The sequence below is a fragment of the Hyaena hyaena genome, unplaced genomic scaffold, assembly GCF_003009895.1.
Source record: "Hyaena hyaena isolate Hyena2069 unplaced genomic scaffold, ASM300989v1 scaffold_9, whole genome shotgun sequence".
Lineage (NCBI taxonomy): Eukaryota > Metazoa > Chordata > Mammalia > Carnivora > Hyaenidae > Hyaena > Hyaena hyaena.
In genome coordinates, this window is record NW_024080641.1 from 4,052,344 (window position 1) to 4,073,989 (window position 21,646).

A 21,646-nucleotide genomic window follows, 5' to 3' on the forward strand; every position below is an offset into this window, starting at 1 on the left:
AGAAAGACCCAGGGGTAGGTGTGCAAGAGAACCACACACACAAAACAATAAGAAATCTCGGGCCAGCAGCACCTGGGGGGGGGGGCAGGGGAGGCTCTGTTGGTTAAGTGTCCCACTCTTGATTTCGGCTCAGGTCATCATCTCACGGCTTCTGGGTTCGAGCCCTGCATCGGGCTCTGCGCTGACAGTGTGGAGCCCGCTTGAGATTTTCTCTCTCTCTCTCTCTCTCTCTCTGCCCTTCCCTCCCGGTGCCCCCCGCCCGGCCCCCCCCCCGCTCCCGGGGGCGGGGGGGGGCGCGCACATGCGCACACGCTCTCTCTCTCTTTCAAAATAAATAAATAAACATTAAATAAACAAACAAACCAGGACACCTACAGTTAACACCCAGGGTAAGAACAGACATGAAAACCCACACAACCGAGGGATACAAACAACTGGTAACATTCAGAGGTAACAATAGGCAGACCACAGAGACCTCAATGGGCACAGTGTAGCCTAGAGCCAACAGAGACCCCTCCCCCCCACACGGAGATAAGCCCCAATACACACACCATATCCTTCAATTAACACCTTGTTTGTCCCTCCCCTTCCTCCCCAGCTGAACCAAAAATTGAGCAGCCCCCTGGGCTCCTTGGGCCTCAGAGCTAGAGGTGTGTTTCCAGGGAGTGGGGGTAGGATGGCCTTGGTCACTGCTGAGCCACCTCCCCCTGCTGCCCTGGCCCCACTGCTGCGGGGGCTGCTATCTGTGAGCAAACTGTCCTTGGGGTCAGGGACAGCAAAGAGCCAAAGGTCAGGTCGATGCCTCCCCAGGCCCCTCCTCCACAGGCAGCCAGAGAGGGGACAGGGAAACGACAATTCAGGTGTTCAAGCCCCACGGGGCCCACCGTCCAAGGAAAAGAGACATTCAGCGAGAGGCAGAAACGGTGCCTTTAATGGTCAAACACAGCCAGTATCCCGCTTCCCAGGCAAGAACCAGATTTCAGTAGAAATTTCCCAAACCTTAGCCAGTCCTTTCTGGATTCTCCTGGCCCAGAGGGGGGAATGGGCTCCAGAAAACAACAGAGAGGAGGATTCTCACCTCCATTCCTTGCTCAGTTCACACCAAAGGGGCCGTGATAGCTGTCATGGTGCACGATGGTTCACTGCTTATGTCCGCCAACCAAGATGGTGGCCATCATAGCACCCAATAGGCCAAATAAAGATGTTATGCAGGATGTTGGCCCACTTGGCATCTCCTATGCCAAGAAGCTCCCCAAAAAAGAAGTGATCACAGCACCCCACGGGCCAAAGAAGATGTAACTGAAATGGTATCACTGTCACAGCCAAAGGGTCAGTCAAGAGGATGTCCATCACCATGTCCAAAGGGCTAACTGAGATGTCCTCCAAGATGGCGGCCATCAGAGCACCCAATGGATCGACTTATAAACAGCAATCAACATGGCAGTCTTTGTAGTACCCAGTGGGCCCACCACGATGTCAACGGCAGTTATCACAGTACCCAAGGAATGGACACGATGCCCACAGAGACAGCAGTCACCACAGTAACAGACCAGCCAAGATGTTAACTGACGGGACAAGCAAAGTGTTACCAGGTGGATCAGGCCCCAAGCGCCCGATGGTGTACACCACAGCCATACCCCACCCACCACGCTCCCACGCCCCTGCTAGGATGCATTAAGCAGAGAGCGGGGATAGGCTCCCTGGAAGTAGACCCCAGGCTCTCCACCCTCTGCCCCGTAGCCCCCAAACCCCACGTCCAGTTTAGGAGGTGCTGGTGTCTGTTCTGACATCAGGTTGTTGATAGAGAAGGGGTGGTTGAAGTTGTAGGGTGCATCTAGCTTCAGCTCCCCCGGGAGCTCCAGGCCAGTGAAATAGGGGGTGGAGGAAGGAGGTGAGCCACAGTCCAGAGCCCCCACGTCTTCCCCACCCTGGGCCTCAGGCTCCGGCGGTGGGGGCTGGGGCTGGGTGGGGGAGGTGATCGTGGCAGCAGGGGCGGTGGCCGAGGCAGCAGAGCCGGCACTGTTCCTCGGGGTGGACGTCCCGCCAGCCCCTTTCTTCACCTTCTCCTCCAGCTTGAAGCGCTTCTGGCGGCGCAGGTAGCAGCCGTTCTCAAACATGTTACCTGAGCTGGGGTGCAGGGCCCAGTAGGAGCCCTTGCCTGGCTTGTCTGGGGAGCGCGCAACTTTGACAAAGCAGTCGTTGAAAGACAGGGAGTGGCGGATGGAGTTCTGCCAGCGCTGCTGATTCTCCCTGTAGTAAGGGAACAGGTCCATGATCCACTGGTAGATCTCGCTCAGGGTCAGCATCTTGCCCGGTGCCTGCTGGATGGCCATGGTGATGAGCGAGATGTAGGAATATGGCGGCTTGGCATGGGCCAGGGGCCGCCGGTAGCCTTTGGGCATCTCCTTCCCGTGCACCCCCGGGCCCGGGCCCCCATACCCTGAGCTGCCACCGCCACCAGTGCTGGCGCCCAGGCTTGGGAAGGTGGGTCCCAGGGGCGCTGCGGGGGCTGGGGGCGCTAAGGGTCCTGAGGGCAGTGGAGAGGCAGGGAGCCCCCCGGGGGGGTAGGGAGAGCTCAGAGGGTTCAGGGTCATGTAGGAGTTGAGGGGAGCCATGGTGGGCACTGGGGTCACCGGTGAGTACACCTGGCGGGAGAGAAGGAGATGGGAGAGGTCAGTGAGTTTCTATTCTGCTGGTCAGCAAAGGATCACTGCCCCCCCACCCAGGGTGTCCAGCTGTCTGTCTGTCCTGCCTCTTCTATGAACCTCTTCCCATCCTTATCTCTCTCTGTAGATGGCTGTGTCTTGAAGTCTCTCTTTCTTCCATCCTCACGCACCCCATCCCTGACCTCACCCTCCATTCCCCCATGCTCCCGTATACTGAAGCTCATGTGTGGCCCAGGACACCCTGGGGAATCTCTAAGACCCTTTTAGGGTGTAGGGTGTCCGTGAGGTCCAAACGATTTTCACATAATGCTGAGATCTTACTAGCCCTTTTCACTTCCGCTCATGAGTGTACAGTGGAGTTTTCCAGAGGCTACGGGGCATGTGACATTGCAATGGACCAAATGGATAAGCAGCCACAAGAATCCAGCCGTCTCCTATTGAACCAGACACTGAAGAGATCTGCCAAAACTATAACAGTGCCGCTCCCCTCACTAAATGTTTTGAAATATAGTTACTCTTTTTATTTTACTTTCTATTCTATTCTATTCTATTCTATTCTATTCTATTCTATTCTATCCTATTCTTTTTTTTTTTTTTAAGTAGGCTCCATGCCCAATGTGGGGCTTGAATTTACAATCCTAAGTTTAACAGTTGCATGCTTTGCCAACTGAGCCAACCAGGTACCCCGAAATATGATTTTCATTATATTTATATACGAAATACGTACATATTAAATACCAAATAATGAATTTCATTCATTCATTCATTTTGAGAGAGAGAGAAGTAGGAGCAAAGGCAAAGGGAGAGAGAATCCTTTTTAAATTTTTTTTAATGTTTTATTTATTTTTGAGAGAGAGAGAGTGTGAACAGGGGAGGGTCAGAGAGAGGGAGACACAGAATCTGAAGCAGGCTCCAGGCTCTGAGCTAGCTGTCAGCACAGAGCCTGACATGGGACTCGAACCCACGAACTGTGAGATTGTGACCTGAGCCAAAGTCAGATGCTTAACCGACTGAGCCACCCAGACGCCCCACAGGGAGAGAGAATCTTAAACAGGCTCCACAGTGAGCGTGGAGCCCAACATGGGGCTTGATCCCATGATCCTGGGATCATGACCTGAGCCAATATCAACAACAGTCAGAAGCTCGACCGACCAAACCACTCAGGTGCCCCCAGAATATAGTTATTTTAATAAAAATGCAGTGTTTGTACTAAAAAATTATTATTTTATTTAAAAAATTTTTAATGTTTATTTTTGAAATGGAGAGAGAGAGAGTGCAAGCAGGGGAGGGGCAGAGAGAGAGGGAGACACAGAATATGAAGCGGGCTGCAGGCTCTGAGCTGTCAGCATAGAGCTCGACATGGGGCTCGAACCCATGAACCGTGAGATCATGACCTGAGCAGAAGTTGGACACTTAACCAACTGAGCCACCCAGGTGCCCCTAAAAATTTTTAATTAATCCACACCTTAAAATTTTCTCAGTTTTAATTTCAAATGCAGTAATTTTTTTTAATGCAGTAACTACTGATAGACCTAATCCACATGAATGAAAACTGTTTGAGGTCCTCAATAACTTTTAAGCATGTAGGGGCGCCTGGGAGGCTCAGTCGGTTGAACGTCCAACTTTGGCTCAGGTCATGATCTCACGGTTCATGGGTTCGAGCCCCGCATCGGGCTCTGTGCTGACAGCTAGTTCAGAGCCTGGAGCCTGCTTCAGATTCTGTGTCTCCCTCTCTCTCTGACCCTCCCCTACTCACACTGTTTCTCTCTCTCAGAAATAAAATAAATAAATAAATAGCTTTTAAGCATGTAAAGAGGTCTCGAAACTAAAAATAACTGAAAACTGCTGGTTTATCTAACGTGGGTATTCTCTATAAATCTTTTAGGTTATGGAATTACAGTGGTTATTGGTCAAAAATGTTTCAGTATCCGAAATGATAGATTTCAACCTAATACATATATTTTGTGTGTGTGTGTGTGTATATATATATATGTGTATGTATATATGTGTATATACACATATGTATGTAAATATATGTGTACATATATATATAATTTTTATTTACTTACTTTGAGAGAGACAGAGAGAGCGGGAGCAGGGAAGGGGCAGAGAGAGAGGGAGAAAGGGAGAATCCCAAGCAGGCTCAGTGCTGTCCGTGCAGAGTCGAACACAGGGCTTGAACTCACAAACTGTGAGATCATGACCTGAGCCCAAATCAAGAATGGAACGTTCAAGCGACTGAGCCACCCAGGTGCCCCCTCAACCTAATATACATTATGTATTTACTATATCTCATCAAATCTGAGACATTTATATTTGTAAACTACAGTGATATTTTAGGTAGCAATAAGAATGGGGGGGGGGCGCCTGGGTGGCTTAGTCGGTTAAGCGTCCGACTTTCGCTTGGGTCATGATCTCGCGGTTTGTGGGTTCGAGCCCCACGTCGGCCTCTGTGCTGACTGCCAGCTCGGAGCCTGGAGCCTGTTTCAGTCTGTGACTCCCTCTCTCTCTGACCCTCCCCTGCTCATGCTGTCTCTCTCTCTCCTAGAAATAAATAAAGCATTAAAAAAAAAAAAGAATGGGGGGGAACATGTCAGTCTCTTGACGCTATTGACTGTAAACCCCATTTCAGAAATTTTCAAATGGGGAAGAGCACGCATCTTCACTCAATGAAATACAGTAGGCATTGCTAAGTCTCTCCAAATAACCGTCTATTTTTTTATCCATTGAACCAATATCTCTTGGTCACCTACTTTACGCCAGGCACTTCTCCAAACACTTCACAGGAAAGGTCTCCTTTTCAACCTTTACAATCGTAGTGCGGGGGAGGTGCTACTATGACACCCATTGTATAGCTGAGCAAGCTGAGGCCCAGAGAGGCTGTCCAGGGTCACACCGTACGGAAGGGGCAGAACTGCGATTCTGAATTTTAGGCAGCCTTGGCTCTAGACCACCACTCAGGATCATGCCATAAAAGCAGTGACCAGGACAGATGGAAATGTCACGGGCCTGACAGCCTAGCAGGAAGTGAACAAGATAAACAAGGAAAATATAAAGCTGGTGGGTGGTGATTTCTCCTTGCGGGGGGGGGGGGGGTGCGTATTTACCCCTTTCATCCGCTGTCTACCATCTTCTCTCCCTCCCTGCCCGTCTGCCCTGCTCCCTCCCCACGCTGAGGTCTCCTGCTGCTCTATTTCCTATTTCTGGAGGGAGCCACCTTTGCTGTGAGTCACTGGGTCCTGTCTTGTCCCCTGTCACGTAAGGAAGGGTCTGCAGGTCCCAAGGTCCTGAGAGAAAAGGGAATTGCCAGGGTCAAGCAGAGAGTCAGAGACAGGTGGGAACCAACCTTCGTCTGAGCGCAGGTAGAGAAACTCTCTCTCTCTCTCTCATGCACTTTCAGGTAGCTCTTTTGTCTCCTGTGTCTGAATCTCCCAGCTGGCTCCATGTGTATCTGTCCATCTCTTTCCCTGTCTCAGTACCTCTCTGACCCTCCCCTCTCTCCTTCCCCGTCTCTCTCCCCTCCTTGCTGTCTCCCTAGTCTCTACTCCTCGATCTCTTTCCAAACGTCCTACCCCAGTCCCTCCCCCATCTCTTTCTCGCCCCTGTTTTCACCTCCTTCTCCAGTCTCTCTTTCTCATCTCTCCCGTATGCCCCTGCGTTTCCCTCCTCCTAACTCTTCCCAACCCCATCTCTTCCCCCCACCATATATCTCTCCCTGTCCTCCCTGGCTCTATCTCTCCCTGTCTCTCACTATCCCACTCCCCTGCCATGTCTCTTTCCCTCCAGTCCATCTTTGTATCTCTGTTCTCTCCATTCGGCATCATCATCTCCCCAGAAGCCTCACAATGAAACTGGGAGTCACAGCTACCCCTCCCCCCTGCACCAGTCTCCCCACCACCACCTTAGCTGTTTCTGCCCTCTCCCTAGAATAAGGGAAGGGAAGAGGGTCCTTTCAAGCTGAGGGGAGGCAGCAGACTCAGGGGCATCCACAGAGAGTTCCTAAATCCCTCTGCACCCCCCCCTTCAATTCTCCAACTCCATCGGACTCCTTTGTATCACAGAGGAAGACTGACCAGGACCCCAGGCCCCTCCTTTTCTGGTCCCCACCCACCCGGAAGTCCTCCTTCACGTCTGACCTCAAGCACTCCAGCTGCCCTAATCCACCCTAGGCTTTCCCACGCCCCAGGGCTGGGATGAACCCCCAGTGTCCGGGTGTGAGCCGGATCTCCCCTGCCAGGGCGGGGCTGGGATTGGGGGGAAGCCTTCAGGGGACCTGCACCCCCATCCCAGGAGGCTGGAATTTCTCTCCTTTCATTTCCTTATTGTCTCTGGGGGAGGGTGTGACAGCGGGCAGAGGAAGGCAGTGTGAAACCAGAAGCCTAGTTTTCAGTCCTTGCCCCCCCCCTCCAGACCCTCAAGCAGCCCCCAGCACTCGGAGAGGCTTCAGAGTTCCCACCTCTAACAAGGGGGGAGCACTTGGACCAGCTGATCTGTAGAACCGGAGGCCAGGGGGGGACACCCCAGGGTGCTAACTTTCCAATTTCCTTCCAGATGGGGAGCCTGCCCCAGGGTGTCAATCACCCCAGCAGGAGGGTGCCGTGAGCAAGAAGCGGTTTGGGGACCCTCTTAGTTCTTAGATGCTGAGTGAGTGCAGATGTTTCTCTTCCTATTGTTCCGACCCAAGGGGGAGGAGGCAGCTCCGCCCGGTTGCTGATCGGAAGGCTGGGGATACCATCAGATCGTATTTCCATTTCCAGCCCCCAACATGTTAACTCTTCCAAAATATGCCCCCAAATGTTAGTGCTCTCTAGACTGTCCCTTGATTTCTGACAGTTTCCATACAAATTCTTAAACTTCAGACTGTGTCCCACTTCTCCATCCTCAGACCCGCACAACTTACTTCTTCTAGATGTGCCCACCCCAACACAGATCGGTAGTTGGTTCTCTTAAATCAGGTCACCAGGCTCTGAATTCTAGATCTAGGGGTTCAGCTGGGATTCCCCCACTACCTGGGAGCCTCCACGTCCAACCTGGTCTGTGCCTTCCCCGCTGTACAACTGACACCTCCAACTCTCAGCACCCCCAATCCCTTCCCTGGTCGGCCTGCCCCACCCCACGTGCACCTCACACCTCCACAGCCCCAGGACTGGCCCCTCCCGGGCACCCTGCCAAGCCCCGCAGGCCTGGGGAACCGGGAGTCCCACCCTACGCTTCAAACCCCAGACCCAGAACTCAAGGCACGGCGGGGCCCCTGTAACCCCCAGATCTCAGACTCTCTGGAGCTCTCGGCCATTTCCAGCCCCACTCCCACCCGAAGCCCAAAGTCTCCTTCCAGGTTAGGAACCCAAGTGTCCGGACCCCCACAACCCTCCTACCAGGACCCCTCCCCCGCCACTTCGCAATCCTGACTACAGAAAGACCGAGCCAAGGAGGAGCCCTTGCAGCAACCGGACTGGGAATTAGACTTGGGGAAGGACTTTCGGGTCGGCTGAGGTGCGTGGAATTAAGATACACCCCGCCCCCTACTCCTAGGGCAGCCAGTCGAGGTGGGACAGTGAGGACATTAGCAATTACTGGAGATAACTGGAAGGGGGTGGTGGTGGTGTGAAATCTGAAACCCTCCAGCCTCCAATTAGGAGTATCCCTGCTGAGCGTCTCTAAAAACAATTAAACCACTGAAGTTCAGTGGGGAGGGGGTAAGGGTCAGGAATAGGGATGGGGGGTGGAGATTGACCCCTCTGCAGCCAATGCTGTTGCTCACATCTGTTCTCAGGCTCCCAACTCCGACCGCATCTGGGCCCCCATCTATCTGAGCCCCAACTCTCACCCACCTGTTATTACAGACTCCCCAAACCATGTTTCATCTCTGAGTACCTCCATCTCTTAAACTGGAGCACCAGTCCCTATTTCTGATTCTTAGATCGCCACCCACATGTTTATCTCCCGACCCCAATTCTGATTTCTACCCCAGAGCCCCCATCTTTAACTATATTCTAACCTTGAGCTCCCGCCTCAGACTTTCCTTAATGGTGACCTCTTTCTCGCAACTCTTAGTTCTGGTCTTTCCCCTCATTTTGAACCCCATTTCCTAACCCGCCAGCTCGGATTCCTATCTTTGGTTTTTGAAATTTCAATCCTTTGGATTTGGGGTCCCACCTCCCAGTCTTCACGTTTAAACTATGACCTGACGCTTGCCTAAATTTTTCTGACCCCCATTTAAGCCCTCGCTCCAACCAGCCTAAACCGCACTCCCATGCCTTGTCCCCCATCCCTGACTCCTACACCTGGTCTCGGGGTCTCTAGCTCCTCCGCTCCTCAACTGTAGTTGGGGCCCCTATGTAATCCCCATCCTTGCCCCCATTTACGCTCGCACCCTGATTCCTGCCCCCCACTTCCCGCTCCGCCATCCCCCGAAGACACACCTCGCCCGCCTCCGGGTAGTAGCTCCACTCGGCCAGGTCATGGGCCTCCATCTTCACCGAGCCCAGCATCCCCCGGGCCTGCGCCCCCTCCCGCCCCCGCTCCGGCCCGGGGGGAACCGAGCGCTTCAGATCTCTCAGCCGGCACGGCCCGAGTTCCGACCGGTGCCCGCCCGTCCGACCGCCCGGGGTCCCAGCCGTCCTGGGCGCCGCGGGAGGCGGCCACGCTTTATAGCTGGGACACCCCCACGCCACCCCCGCCCTCGCCCGCCCCGGGCTCCCCTCCCGCCTCCCCGAGGGCCCGCGCGCTGGGACTGGGGCGCCCCCTGCGGGATTGCGAGGACATAGACCTCAGGCGCCGGGAGCCTCAGCCCGCGGCCGAGGAAGCTAGAGGTGGCTGAAGAGTGACGGAGCCACAGGTGGGAGGCGCTGCGGATGCCAAAGCCCGCAAAGGCAGAACTCTGGGGCTTTTCTACCCCAGTGGGTTTCATCATCTCGACAGGAGACGGCGAATAGCCAGAGCCCAGTGTGACCGCGGCGGAGGAAAGGGGGCTCAGAGCGCAGTGGATTGCAGAGGTCCGCATGCAAGTATGAGGACCGTTAAGAGGCCCTCGAACCCACATTCCCACTGGACAAGACTGGAAGATTGACGCTTCTGACAGCTGGAAATACTCCAGCCTGCGTAAATGGGCAGGACCAAAGATGGAGGGGATCGGAGCCTCTGCTTAGATTCCACTGTGGGCAACAGACCATCTCCAGGACCTAGGAGCTTCGTCGCCCGGACTGTCCACTGGCTCTAACACCAGCCGTCCAGGGACTCGGAACCACCGAGAACTCCATTTCCCAAAAGCCTCTACCTTCCTTTCCGTCCAGTGCCTCTGCCAAGGGACTACATTTCCCTTAAGGCACGGCGCTCAAAGGCCGGAAATGAAGGGCGTCCCGGCGTCGTCTGGCTGCGGGCGGAAGGCCGCTCGCGCAGCCGGAGGTAGGGGCGGGTTCGGGCCGCCGTGTGGACTCCATTTCCCGGCGGCCCCGCGCGCGCGGCGCGTGCGCAGTGTCCCGGCGGCGAACGGAAGATGGCGACGGCGGCGTCTGTGAAGAGGCGCTGCTGAGGGGGCGCGAGGGGGACGGAGGCCTGCGCCGCGGTGAGCGGGGGGCGGCGTGGGGGCCCGGGAACGAAGGGAGGAGGGGCCCTGAAGCGGCAGGGGCGCTGGCCGGTGGGTTGGGGCTCTGCGAGGAAAGGGGAGCAGTGACGTTCGGGGACCCCAGTTTCTTCCCCAGCTCAGGACCCTCCCGTGGCTTCCCGGTGCCCTCAGGGCAAAGTTCCAACGTGGCCCCCGAGGCGCGTCGGCCCAGCCGGCCTCGGCTCGGCCTCTCTCTCGTTCCGCACTTCGCAGAGCTGCACCGGCCTTCCGGTTCCTCAAACTCGCCATGCGCCTTCCCGCCTCTGGATTTTTTGCACATGCTGTCCCCTCCGCCCGCAGCCTCCTTTCACCCATTCTTCCTGGCTGACTCCCATTCATCTTTCGGGTCTCGGCGCCAACGTCACTTCCTATGTGAAGCCCTCCATTCCCGCCCTCCGTCCCGAAATCCGCCTGTTAACACGCTCTCATAGGCCCCTCTTCCTTTCCTTCATGTCACACGTGGTCCAGTGTATCCCTGGACCTCTGTTGGTGGGGCTTTTTGACTCGGCCCTTGACCGCGAGCTCCGCGGCGACCGGGACTGAGTATGTGCTGGTCATCGCTTAATTCCCAGCTCAGAGCTGGTCACACTGAAAACACCCGGTTACTGTTCGTTGAATGAATGAAAGATACTCCTGGGGTTCCTGCGGAAATGGAGGGGAGGGCTCGTCGTACTCCCAGGTGGGAGTGTACCTGGAGAGAAGGGGACACTGTGATGGGCGGTAGTAGCAAAAAGGCTGCAAACGCCCCAAATGTTCTCTAATAGGGGAGCCCGGAAGAAGCTGGTAACCTCCACATCATAAAATGCTATGCACCTGTGAAAAGGAGTGAGGGCCTGGGGGGGGGAAGGGAATGACGAAATGTCAGTACACTGATCTGGAGAGTGGGCTCCAGACCATATTCAGTGAAAACCAGCGGAGATGGAAGACAGTGCTTATCACATGCTCCCTTTTTACAAAAGAAAGGGAGGGGCGCCTGGGTGGCTCAGTCGCATGAGTGCCTGACTTGGGCCCAGGTCATGATCTTGAGGGTTCAAGCCCGGCGTGGGACTCTGTGCTGACAGCTCTGAGCCTGGAGCCTGCTTCAGATTCTGTGTGTCCCTCCCTCTCTGCCCCTCCACCTGCTCACTCTCTATCTCTCTCCAATAAAAACATTTAAAAAAGAAAAGGGAAATATGTTTATACTCAACGACAGCTAAAGGATAAACCAACAAGTAGAAGAAGAGGAGCACAGGGTAAAAAAATAAATTGGTAGATCTCAACGGATTGTTGTGGACAGAGTGGAAAGGTTCGTCATGAAAAGGTTTATTATGTTCTGATGAGAGGCGGCTGTATGCTTGGTTGTCAGGTGACCTCGCCCCTTGCGGGAACACCCAGAGGGGAGCAGGAATTCCTTTCAGAGAGGCAGTCCAGCAGGGGGGCGAGGAGGGGAGATTGCGTGGTCCTGCTGCTGGCTCTGCCTTTCAGAAGCTGCGAGCCTTTAGTCCAGTGACTTTACCTCCCTTGCCTTCAAATCTCATCTGTGAAATGGAGATTAAAAATAGAACCTGCCTCAGGCCGCCCGGCTGGCTCTGTCAGTGGAGCATGCAATTCTCCATGGCAGGGCGGTGAGTTCACATCCCACATTGGGTGTGGAACCTACTTAAAAATAAATAAATAAATAAATAAATAAAGATAGTACCCGCCTCAAAGCGGTGGTGTTTTGAGGATGTAAATAAGTTGTGTATTAGAATTGTGTCTGGCACATGTTATTCAATATTAGGTATTATTTTTGAAGCATTCTAGAACCGAAGGGCATGGACACGAAGTCCAGTGGTTGCCGAAGCCCTTTAGCATTCCCCCAGATATTTACTGAGCCCGTACCAGGTGCTGAGCACTGTTCCATGGTGAAGATCTAGAAAGGGAGCACGCACACACATCCTGACTTTCACAGAGCCTATATAGTACGTGGGTGATAATCAAGGCTGTGTAGAAAAACTAGAGTAACACAGTTGGAGAGGGAGAAGGAATTGACATTTCAAATAGGATAGTCAGGGAAGACCTGGAACACAGCCTCTAGATGAAAGCGAGGGCAGAGGTGGAAGGAGCCACTCACACGACGTCTTGTAGGCCTTCGTGAGGATGATGGCTTGGACTCTGTGCAAGATGTGGGTGTGACAGATGGCAGGGAGACTAGGAAGGGGGCTTTTGGATACTCATTCATTCTGCAGACATCTGTTGCATTACATTCCTTTTAAAAAGCGCCTCATTTTCACCCTCAAAGGATTATTAAACCGTCTATGCAACATCCTTCAGATCTCAGGCGTAGCTATACTTACCCCATGTCTATTATGTTTACTAAGTTATCTAGGCCTCAGAATAGTCCTGGGAGGTAAACATTGTTACTGACCCTGTTTTATAGAGAAGGAAGCAGCCCCCCTTCCCCCCCTTCGTTCTGTGTGCACATACACAAACTTGGAATTGCTCTGTTCCGGGGCCCCATGGGCTGCTGCAGACAGGTCTTTTTATGATAGTTCATTGGGATCCACCAGATTTATTTCACTGTTTCCTCCCTCTTCCGCTTTTGGGTTTCTCTTTTCAGTCTTTTTTTTATTTTTTTAATGTTTTATTTATTTTTGAGACAGACAGAGCATGGGGGGGGGGGGTGCAGAGAAACAGGGAGATAGAGAATCCAAAGCAGGCTCCAGGCTCTGAGGTGTCAGCACAGAGCCCGAGGCGGGGCTCGAACCCACAAATGTAAGATCATGACCTGAGCCAAAGTCGGAGGCTTAACTAACTGAGCAACCCAGGAGCCCCTCAGTCTTTTTAAACAAACATGTTTGTATATATTTCCCTTTTGTGAAAAGGGAGCAAGTGCACCTGGGTGGCTCAGATGGTCAGACATCCGTCTTCAGCTCAGGTCATGATCTCCTGGTTTGTGGGTTCAAGCCCCGCGTTGGGCTCTGTGCTGACAGCTCAGAGCCTGGAGCCTGTCTTCAGATTCTGTATCTCCCTCTCTCTCTGCCCTTCCCCCACTCACGCTCTATCTCTCTCAAAACTAAACATTAAAAAAGGGGGGGAACATACAGTAAACATTGTCTTCCACTTGGCTTGTTTTCACTTAATATATGCTGGAATCCACTGTTTTATCAATGCAGAAGAGCTTCTCCTCACTTTTCTTCATTCCTCCCTCCTTTTTACAGTTGCCTAGTATTTTATTATGTGAATTTATCATGGTTTTTCAGCCAGTCTCCCTGTTGGAGAATACTTGGGTTCTTAACATCTTTTGCTTTTGGGAATGATGCTGTAATGATCCTTATTTTGTAATTTTGCCACATGTGACTTTGGGACAGATGTCCAAAAGTTCTCCTCCCCCCACCCATTGTAAAAAACATAAAATGTATATTTTGAGAGAGAGAGCATGAACAGGGGAGGGACAGAGAGAGAGGGAGATAGCAGATCTGAGGCCAGCTCTGTGCTGATAGCAGAGACTGAGACTCGGGGCTCAAACTCACGAACCACAAGATCATGACCTGAGCTGAAGTCAGATGCTCAACTGACTTGAGCCACCCAGGCGCCCCTCTCCCTCCCCTTTATAAAACAAAACCAAACCAAACCTCCAGGGTATTCCAGAAAATGGTTGAAATGTAATTTATTTAACTAGGCCTTTTTTTTTTTTTTTTAAATTTTTATTTTTATTTCTAGGAGGGAGAGAGAGAGACAGTGTGAGCAGGGGAGGGTCAGAGAGAGAGGGAGTCACAGACTGAAACAGGCTCCAGGCTCTGAGCTGGCAGTCAGCACAGAGCCCGACGCGGGGCTCGAACCCACGAACCGCGAGATCATGACCTAAGCAAAAGTCGGACGCTTAACCAACTAAGCCACCCAGGCGCCCCTTAACTAGGCCTTTTCTGAGGTGAACGCTTAGCATGTGGGATTCTGTGACTGGTGTTCCTCAGAGCTAGGTTTTAGAAGGCTTGCTCTCACATCTAGTCCAGAGTACAGCCCAGATGGCAAGACGGGGTCCTGAAACCAGCGAGGTGGCTGCTGTGTGTCCCTTTGTTCGGTCATTCAGCAGACGCTTGTGGTCAGCCTGTTACGTGCAAAGTACTAGAGGTGAGGCTTGGTACTCCTCGCGGTACTGCCTCTGACCTGGGAGGCATCAGTTTCTCCCAGATTATAACCGCCCCCCCCCCTCCATATACACAGACAGTCTGAGACAGACCCTGGATCGGGGAGGGGCTTCAGAGGACCCAACAGGCCCAAGACAGAATGGAAAAGAGGCTTGAGCCCTTTGTGGAGGGTGGGGTGAAGGTCCAGCCCAGCCACAGGGTCCTGGAGCTTGCTCTCTCCTCCGCTTTTCCAGGAAGTGCCGGACAGCAGCCATGGCAGGCAGCAGTGGGGATAGTGTCACTCGCCGGAGCGTGGCGTCACAGTTCTTCACACAAGAGGAGGGGCCGGGCATCGATGGCATGACCACCTCAGAGAGAGTGAGTGTGGAGCGACGGGCTCGGGGTGGGGAGGCACAGCCCCTGTCTTGGGGGGTGGCACCCCTGGGGGGGGTGCCAGCGGGGCTGGGCTGGCCAGGCTGGCGCCGTCACCTGCCTCCCCTCCACGCAGGTGGTGGACCTCCTGAACCAGGCAGCGCTGATCACCAACGATTCGAAGATCACAGTACTCAAACAGGTGAGGGGGGTGGGGGGGGGTGGGCAGAGCGGCTCAAGGGTCGGGGCTGGTGGCAACGTGTGGAAAAGAAGACGCCGGTGTAGCACCGGTGTCTACGGTTAGGCATTGAGGACGTGCGTGCTGTGGTGCCTGGTGCTGTACAGGCCTGTTCTCACTTGATGCTCACAAAAGCTCTGAGAGCCGCGGTACTTTGGTCCCCGGTTTAGAGAGAAAGCAGCAGAGTCTCAGAACTTAAAATAATGAGCGTCAGGTCAGTGTGCTGGGAGCTGGCTGAGCTAGGACTTGAGTGCTGGATTCCAGCGCCAAATCCGCTGCTCTTCATCCTTGTGTTTCCTCGCCGCCAGGTTCCTGTCCGGTGGGGAAGGCCTGCAGGTCACCAGACAGTGGGAACCGAGTGGGCAGGGCTGGGATGGAGGGGCCCAGACTGCCGCCTGGCCTCGGGATGGGGAGTCGGGGAGGGCTTTCTGGAAGACGGGACATCAGAGCTTGGAGGATAAGGACAAGTGGGCTGGGTGAGAGGGAGAGTGTCTCCAGCAGAGGGCACTGTCGGTTACGCAAAGGCAAGGGAAGGCATGAAGAGTTAGATGGGAGTGGGGGCTGGATGTGGTTCCGACCAGGCCAGGAGGCAGGCAGGGGCGGGGGGGGGGGGGGGGGGGTCGGGCTGGCTACTTGCTCTTGCTTCTGCTCTTGCTCAGCGTGTAGCCTCGGGCTGCTGACTCTTCCTCAGCAGTGGGATCCAGGCCTGTGCTGGCCCAGAAAGTGGATGAAAATGTCTGTGGGAAGGGCTTATGGCAAGTACAAGGGCATCTGGAGATGTGTTCCCACTGTCCTAATTGTGGCCGCGTGAATGGGGAATAGAAAGAGGGAGAGTGGAGAGAATTGATGGATGGGCCCTCAGGAAGGAATTTGGCCAGCACTTCCCTCTTTTCTTTTTTCCTTTCTTTTTTAATGTTTATTCACTTTTGAGAGAGAGACAGAGCATGAGCAGGGGGAGGGGCAGGGAGAGAGGGAGACACAGAATCTGAAGCAGGCTCCAGGCTCCTAGCTATCAGCACAGGGCTCAAACTCATGAACCATGAGATCGTGACCCGAGCCGAAGTCAGATGCTTAACCTACTGAGCCACCGAGGCGCCCCCACTTCTCTCTTTTCTTTAGCCCCCTTGTGTATCATGTGCTCACTACCCACCAGGACCCTGTGCCCTGTATGATCTTATTAAAGCCTCACGGGGGCCCTGTGAGTTGGCATTCAAGATCCCCATTTTATAGAAGAGCAGACAGACTCAGGGAAGCCAGCCTGTCCGGGCCACGGTTGGGAGTGGCAGAGCCAGGATTTGAACTGAGTTTATCTGCTGCCTCCCTCCGTGCTGTGTTCTCCTACACACTCCTGTCTGTACCGACTGGCCCCTGGCTTTATATGCCTGGCCCTCCTCCTCACCCCCAGTCTCCTTCCAGGTGCAGGAACTGATCATCAACAAAGACCCCACACTACTGGACAACTTCCTGGACGTGAGTGACCAACGGAGAGTGAAGGCGAGGGTGTCGGGGGAAGGGGGGGGTCCCGGGGGAAGGGGGGGGTCCTGGCGCAACCATGACCCACCTCCCTCATGTCGGCAGGAGATCATCGCTTTCCAAGCGGACAAGTCAATTGAAGTGCGCAAATTTGTCATCGGCTTCATCGAGGAGGCATGGTACGGGGTGGCGCAGGGAGCCCCGGGGAGCACCCCTGGCGGAGACCGCCTCTTCCGCTCCCCACCTGGCCCTGCCCTCTGCTTCCCGGACCCATTTTCCCTCCCATGCGCACGGATCCTCAGCAAATATTTAATTAATAAGGTCACAATCTTGGAGTCATTCATGATTCTTCTACTTTCCCATACTTCGCATCTACATCATAAGTAAGGACTGTTGGCTCTACCTTCAGAATTTAAACAGCATCTGATCATTTTTCAACCACTTCCTAGGCTATTAGGCTGCTCCTCCCTAGATGACTTCAGCAGCCTTCCTTCTGGTTCACCTGCTTCCACTTTCTCTTTTCTGTTTAATTGAACTGAAATTCACATAACATAAAATTAACTATCTTTTAAGGTTTTTTTTTTTAATGTTTTCTTTATTTCTTTTTTTTTTTTATATTTTTATTTATTTATAGGAGAGAGAGAGAGACAGCATGAGCAGGGGAGGGTCAGAGAGAGGAGACACAGAATCTGAAGCAGGCTCCAGGCTCTGAGCTAGCTGTCAGCACAGAGCCCTACGTGGGGCTTGAACCCACAAACTGTGAGATCATGACCTGAGCCAAAGTCGGACATTCAACCAACTGAGCCACCCAGGCACCCCCAAATTAACTATTTTTAAATGAACGATTCAGTGACATTTATAGTACATTCACACATCTAGTTCAACCATCTTTATCCTTCCCAAAGGGAATACCATAACCATTCCCTGCTTCCTTCTTACAGCAGCCAGAGTGATCTTGTTAAAATGCCGATCAGATCATGGCACTGCCCTGCTCTCAGACCTCCACTAGCCCACTGCGTCACTTAGACTGAAGCCCAGACTCCTCACCCTTATGTCATCTGCTCCTGGTGGCTTCTCTGATCTTCCCTCGCATCCTCCAGCCTTCCCGTTGTTCCCCAGGAAACTCTGCTCTCTCAGTTTGCTGTGCCTGTGAAGGATGCGCGCGCGCGTGCATGCACATGCACACACACACACACACACACACACACACACACACACCCAGGTGGCTCCCGCTGGCTCCTTCAGTTCGCTCTGGTCTTCCTCAGCAAGCCCTTCCTGGCCACGCCAGTCCACTGCCACACCTCTGGCACCCCACGTGCACTGTTTTTTTTATGGTCTTTTTACTAGTTGGACATACCTTGACCCTTCTCTTTCAAAAATGTCTGCTCCAGGGGCGCCTGGGTGGCTTAGTCGGTTAAGCGTCCGACTTTCGCTTAGGTCATGATCTCGCAGTTCGTGGGTTCGAGCCCCGCGTCGGGCTCTGTGCTGACTGCCAGCTCAGAGCCTGGAGCCTGTTTCAGTCAGTGACTCCCTCTCTCTCTGACCCTCCCCCGCTCACGCTGTCTCTCTCTCTCTCCTAGAAATAAATAAAACATTAAAAAAATATATATATATATCTGCTCCGTGCAGACGGGCCTTCTGTGTACTGTGGGCCACTGTACCCCAGGGCCCAGAGCAGTGTTGGCACGTAGGGGGAGCTGAATGCATATTGGTCGAACAAAAATTTCATCACAGTAGTGACCACGTGGCACGTGTCTGCCCCGCCCTGGGTTACAGCCTCGCCTCTGTTTTCACCTGTCATCTTCACAGCAGCCTTGGCGCTGTTACCCTCCTTTTACGGAAAGGAAACGGAGGCTTCCCAAGGACAAAGTGATTTGTTCAAGCTAAGTCATTTGTTCCTTCAGCATTTACTCAGCGCTCTGTGGCTCAGGAAACAAAATAGCCTGTTTTCTGTTTGTCAGGCGCCGTACTAAATGCTTTACCTAGTTACCTACTTTGATCCCCAAAACAACACCATGGATTAGTTATCTGGCCCATTTACCTCAAAACTGTGACTCAGAGAGGTGAAGTGAGTTTCTTAAGGTCACACAGCCAGTTGTGGCAGGGCTGGGATTTTAACCCATATGTGTAATGCCATTGCCCAGACTCATAATCTCCACCTTTTAATGGGAGAGTTTATGGTAAATTTCCCGAGTTTGCAGAAAAACTGTATGTTCAACAGGTATGTGCCAGGCATCTGTGTCAGGCTGTAGGAGTACCACAGTGACTCCGTACAGATACCGTCTCTGCCCTGATGCAGCTGGCAGTTGAGTTTCATGGTTTTGGTTTTGGTTTTGGTGTTTTTTTTTTTTACTGACTAGCTTAATATTTAACTTCACATTGTAGAATGTTGTGAAAATTACATTCGCGACCTAAGCTCTAGGTGTGGCCTTCCTGAAGTTTTTAGTTCATCGAACAAATAATGTATTTCATTCTTCAACAGAAAATGAGGCTCTGGTAGGACTGACTTTGAAAGGGTCCCCCGATTTCAGAGCCCCCAGATTGAGGTAGACAAATTAGTGAACAAGACCAGTGATCACAGAAAGCGAAGTGCTTGAAAGTAATGCCAGCCTGTATTTACGGACACTTTCTATCCTGTTCTAAGTACTTTACAAGTATTGTTGCGGTGTTCACAGCAAGCTGTGAGGTAAGTAGTATCCTAAGTGAGACAGCCAGCTTGGCCAGATTCACACCGTTGTCTGGCGGCGCCGCCCCTGACAGGGACAGCGGAGCCCTAATGGAGTAGAAGAGTGGGATTTGCAGCACTAACCTAGAGAGGGTTCATGGGTGGCTGGTTGAAGATGTCAAGAATTGTTTGCTGACAGACAAGACAGGTGCAGTCCCTGACCTTGCCCCACCTCCACTCCAGGCTCCTGACATTGACCCTGATTTCCCTTTCCTTGTGGACCCAAGGCTCCCATCGCTTGCCCAAAGAACCACCTTGCCCTTGCTCTTTTTCCTCCGCCCCCCCAGCAAACGAGACATCGAGTTGCTGCTAAAACTGATTGCGAACCTCAACATGCTCCTGAGGGATGAGAATGTGAATGTGGTGAAGAAGGCCATCCTCACCATGACCCAGCTCTACAAAGTGGCCCTGCAGGTAAGCGCTGCCTCCCACCTGGGGGCATCCCGAACTGACGGGCCTCGTTTATAGTCTCATTGGTAAGACAGAGATAGCTCTGGCAAACCAGGGACAGGGCAAATTCTTTATGGCAAGATGTGCTGTTGATCTTTGGGATAAGACAACAAAGAGGTCTGATGTCCTAATGGTCAGAGAATCCCCACTCATCCATCCATCCATGGACTTAACAAACATTCAAACATTCCCTGAGTACTTCTGTGACTTAGAGGGGCCTCGGTGCTACTTATGGCCTAGTGAGAGAGACCAACTCGTGCCAAAAGAATCGCAGAAATTTTAATTTTGGATCGTAGTAAGTTCTGTAAGGAAAAGAACACCCTGTGGTGTGGTGTTCTTTAGCATTAGTGAAATAAATGAATCCATTTGGTCTCTGCTGCCATGTCATGAGGTCAGCATTGTCCCTTTGTCGTAAGATCTGAGCCTCTTCGCTCTGGGTTGTTACCGTGCACGAACCTCCTGAGGTTCTAGAGGTGGAACCAGACCTGTCGTGGTCATCACCGGGTCTTGTCCCCACTATCATCTAGCACAGGGCCCAGGGCCGAGTTGTGGTTTGGTAAATGTTTTCCAAATGAATATATCCACCATCATTTATGGATCTCTGAGTAGTGATGGAGTGGGCGATGTCTTGTGCCCATCTCTCTGTCTCTGTTCCTCCCTGGCCTGCTCGCAGTGGATGGTGAAGTCGCGAGTCATCAGCGAGCTCCAGGAGGCCTGCTGGGACATGGTGTCTGCCATGGCTGGTGACATCATTCTCCTGTTGGATTCTGACAATGATGGCATCCGCACCCATGCCATCAAGTTTGTGGAGGGCCTCATCGTCACCCTGTCGCCCCGCATGGCTGACTCGGAGGTGCCCCGACGCCAGGAGCATGACATCAGCCTCGACCGCATCCCCCGGGACCACCCCTACATCCAGTACAGTGAGTGCAACCCGTCAGCTCGTCCCATCTGTCAGTCGCTACACTGACTGCCTTCTGCCCCTCCCTCCTCCCTCATGTTCTTTCCTGGGTTTTAATTTCCAGAGACGGTGTAAGACATTGGTTAAGAGCCCAGATGCTAGGTTCAAATCCCAGCTTCAACACTTACTATGCGAACTTGGGCAAGTTGCTTCTCTCAACTTTATTTCATTTTTTGTTAAATGGGAAGTGACAGTAGTGCCCCTTTCATGGGTTTGTAGTGAGGCTCCATTAGGGTGTGAGCACTTAGTAAATGCTAGCTGGTTTTGACAGTTTTCTTTTTTTTTTCTTTTTTTTACAGTTTATTGTCAAATTAGTTTCCACATAACACTCAGTGCTCATCCCCACAAGTGCCATCCTCCATGCCCATCCCTCCTCCCCCCCACATCCATCAGTCCTCAGTTTTTGTCAGCATTCAAGAGTCTCTCACGGTTTGCCTCTCTCCCTTTCTGCCGCCATTTCCCCCTTTCTTCTCCCCCTTGTTCCTCCGTCAAGTTCCTCCTAATCCTCCTATACGTGCAAACATATGATATTTGTCCTTCTCTGCCTGACTTATTTCGCTCAGCATAACACCCTCAAGGTCAATCCATGTTGCTACACATGGCCAGATTTCATTGTTTCTCATTGCCATGTAGTGTTCCATGGTATAGATAAACCACATCTTCTTGATCCATTCATCTGTTGATGGACACTTAGGCTCTTTCCATGTTTTGGCTATTGTGGAGAGTGCTGCTGTGAACAATGGGGTACATGTGCTCCTATGCATCAGCATTTCTGTATCCCTTGGGTAAATTCCTAGCAGTGCTATTGCTGGGTCATAGGGGAGTTCTATTGTTAGTTTCCTGAGGAACCTCTACACTGTTTTCCAGAGGGGCTGTACCAGTTTACATTCCCACCAACAGTGTCAAGACAGTATGGTTTTGGCACAAAAACAGATACATAGACCAATGGAACAGAATTGAGAACTCAGAAGTGGACCCAAAACTATACAGGCAACTAATATTTGACAAAGCAGGAAAGAATATCCAATGGAAAAAAGACAGCCTTTTTAACAGATGGTGTTGGGAGAACTGGA

The 21,646-nt window shown here is 52.6% G+C and overlaps 2 protein-coding genes across 3 annotated transcripts in view; one reads left to right on the forward strand and one right to left on the reverse strand.

Annotated features, from left to right (window-relative positions):
* Positions 1–1,664: 1,664 nt before the first annotated feature.
* FOXA3 (forkhead box A3) lies at positions 1,665–9,157 on the reverse strand. The gene is made up of 2 exons (XM_039245027.1): positions 9,089–9,157; positions 1,665–2,645 (listed from the first exon to the last, which is right to left on the reverse strand). The coding sequence occupies exons 1-2, from the start codon at positions 9,155–9,157 to the stop codon at positions 1,665–1,667; spliced, it is 1,050 nt and encodes a 349-aa protein (XP_039100958.1).
* Positions 9,158–10,145: 988 nt separating this feature from the next.
* Positions 10,146–21,646, forward strand: part of SYMPK (symplekin) — a 36,782-nt gene continuing 25,281 nt past the window's right edge. For both annotated transcript variants that reach the window (XM_039245845.1, XM_039245851.1), the window contains exons 1-7: positions 10,146–10,230; positions 14,609–14,732; positions 14,863–14,928; positions 16,381–16,434; positions 16,543–16,616; positions 19,450–19,576; positions 20,286–20,535. In XM_039245845.1, the coding sequence (XP_039101776.1) occupies positions 14,628–14,732; positions 14,863–14,928; positions 16,381–16,434; positions 16,543–16,616; positions 19,450–19,576; positions 20,286–20,535 (676 nt within the window). In that variant the 5' untranslated portion in view covers positions 10,146–10,230; positions 14,609–14,627. The remainder of the gene's footprint in view (positions 10,231–14,608; positions 14,733–14,862; positions 14,929–16,380; positions 16,435–16,542; positions 16,617–19,449; positions 19,577–20,285; positions 20,536–21,646) is intronic.

Coding starts and splice junctions, on each gene's coding strand:
- FOXA3 (XM_039245027.1), bottom strand. CDS start 9,157: ATGCTGGGCTCGGTGAAGATGGAGGCCCATGACCTGGCCGAGTGGAGC. Junction 2,646..9,088: donor ACTACCCGGAGGCGGGCGAG/GTGTGTCTTCGG, acceptor CTCTCCCGCCAG/GTGTACTCACCGGTGACCCC.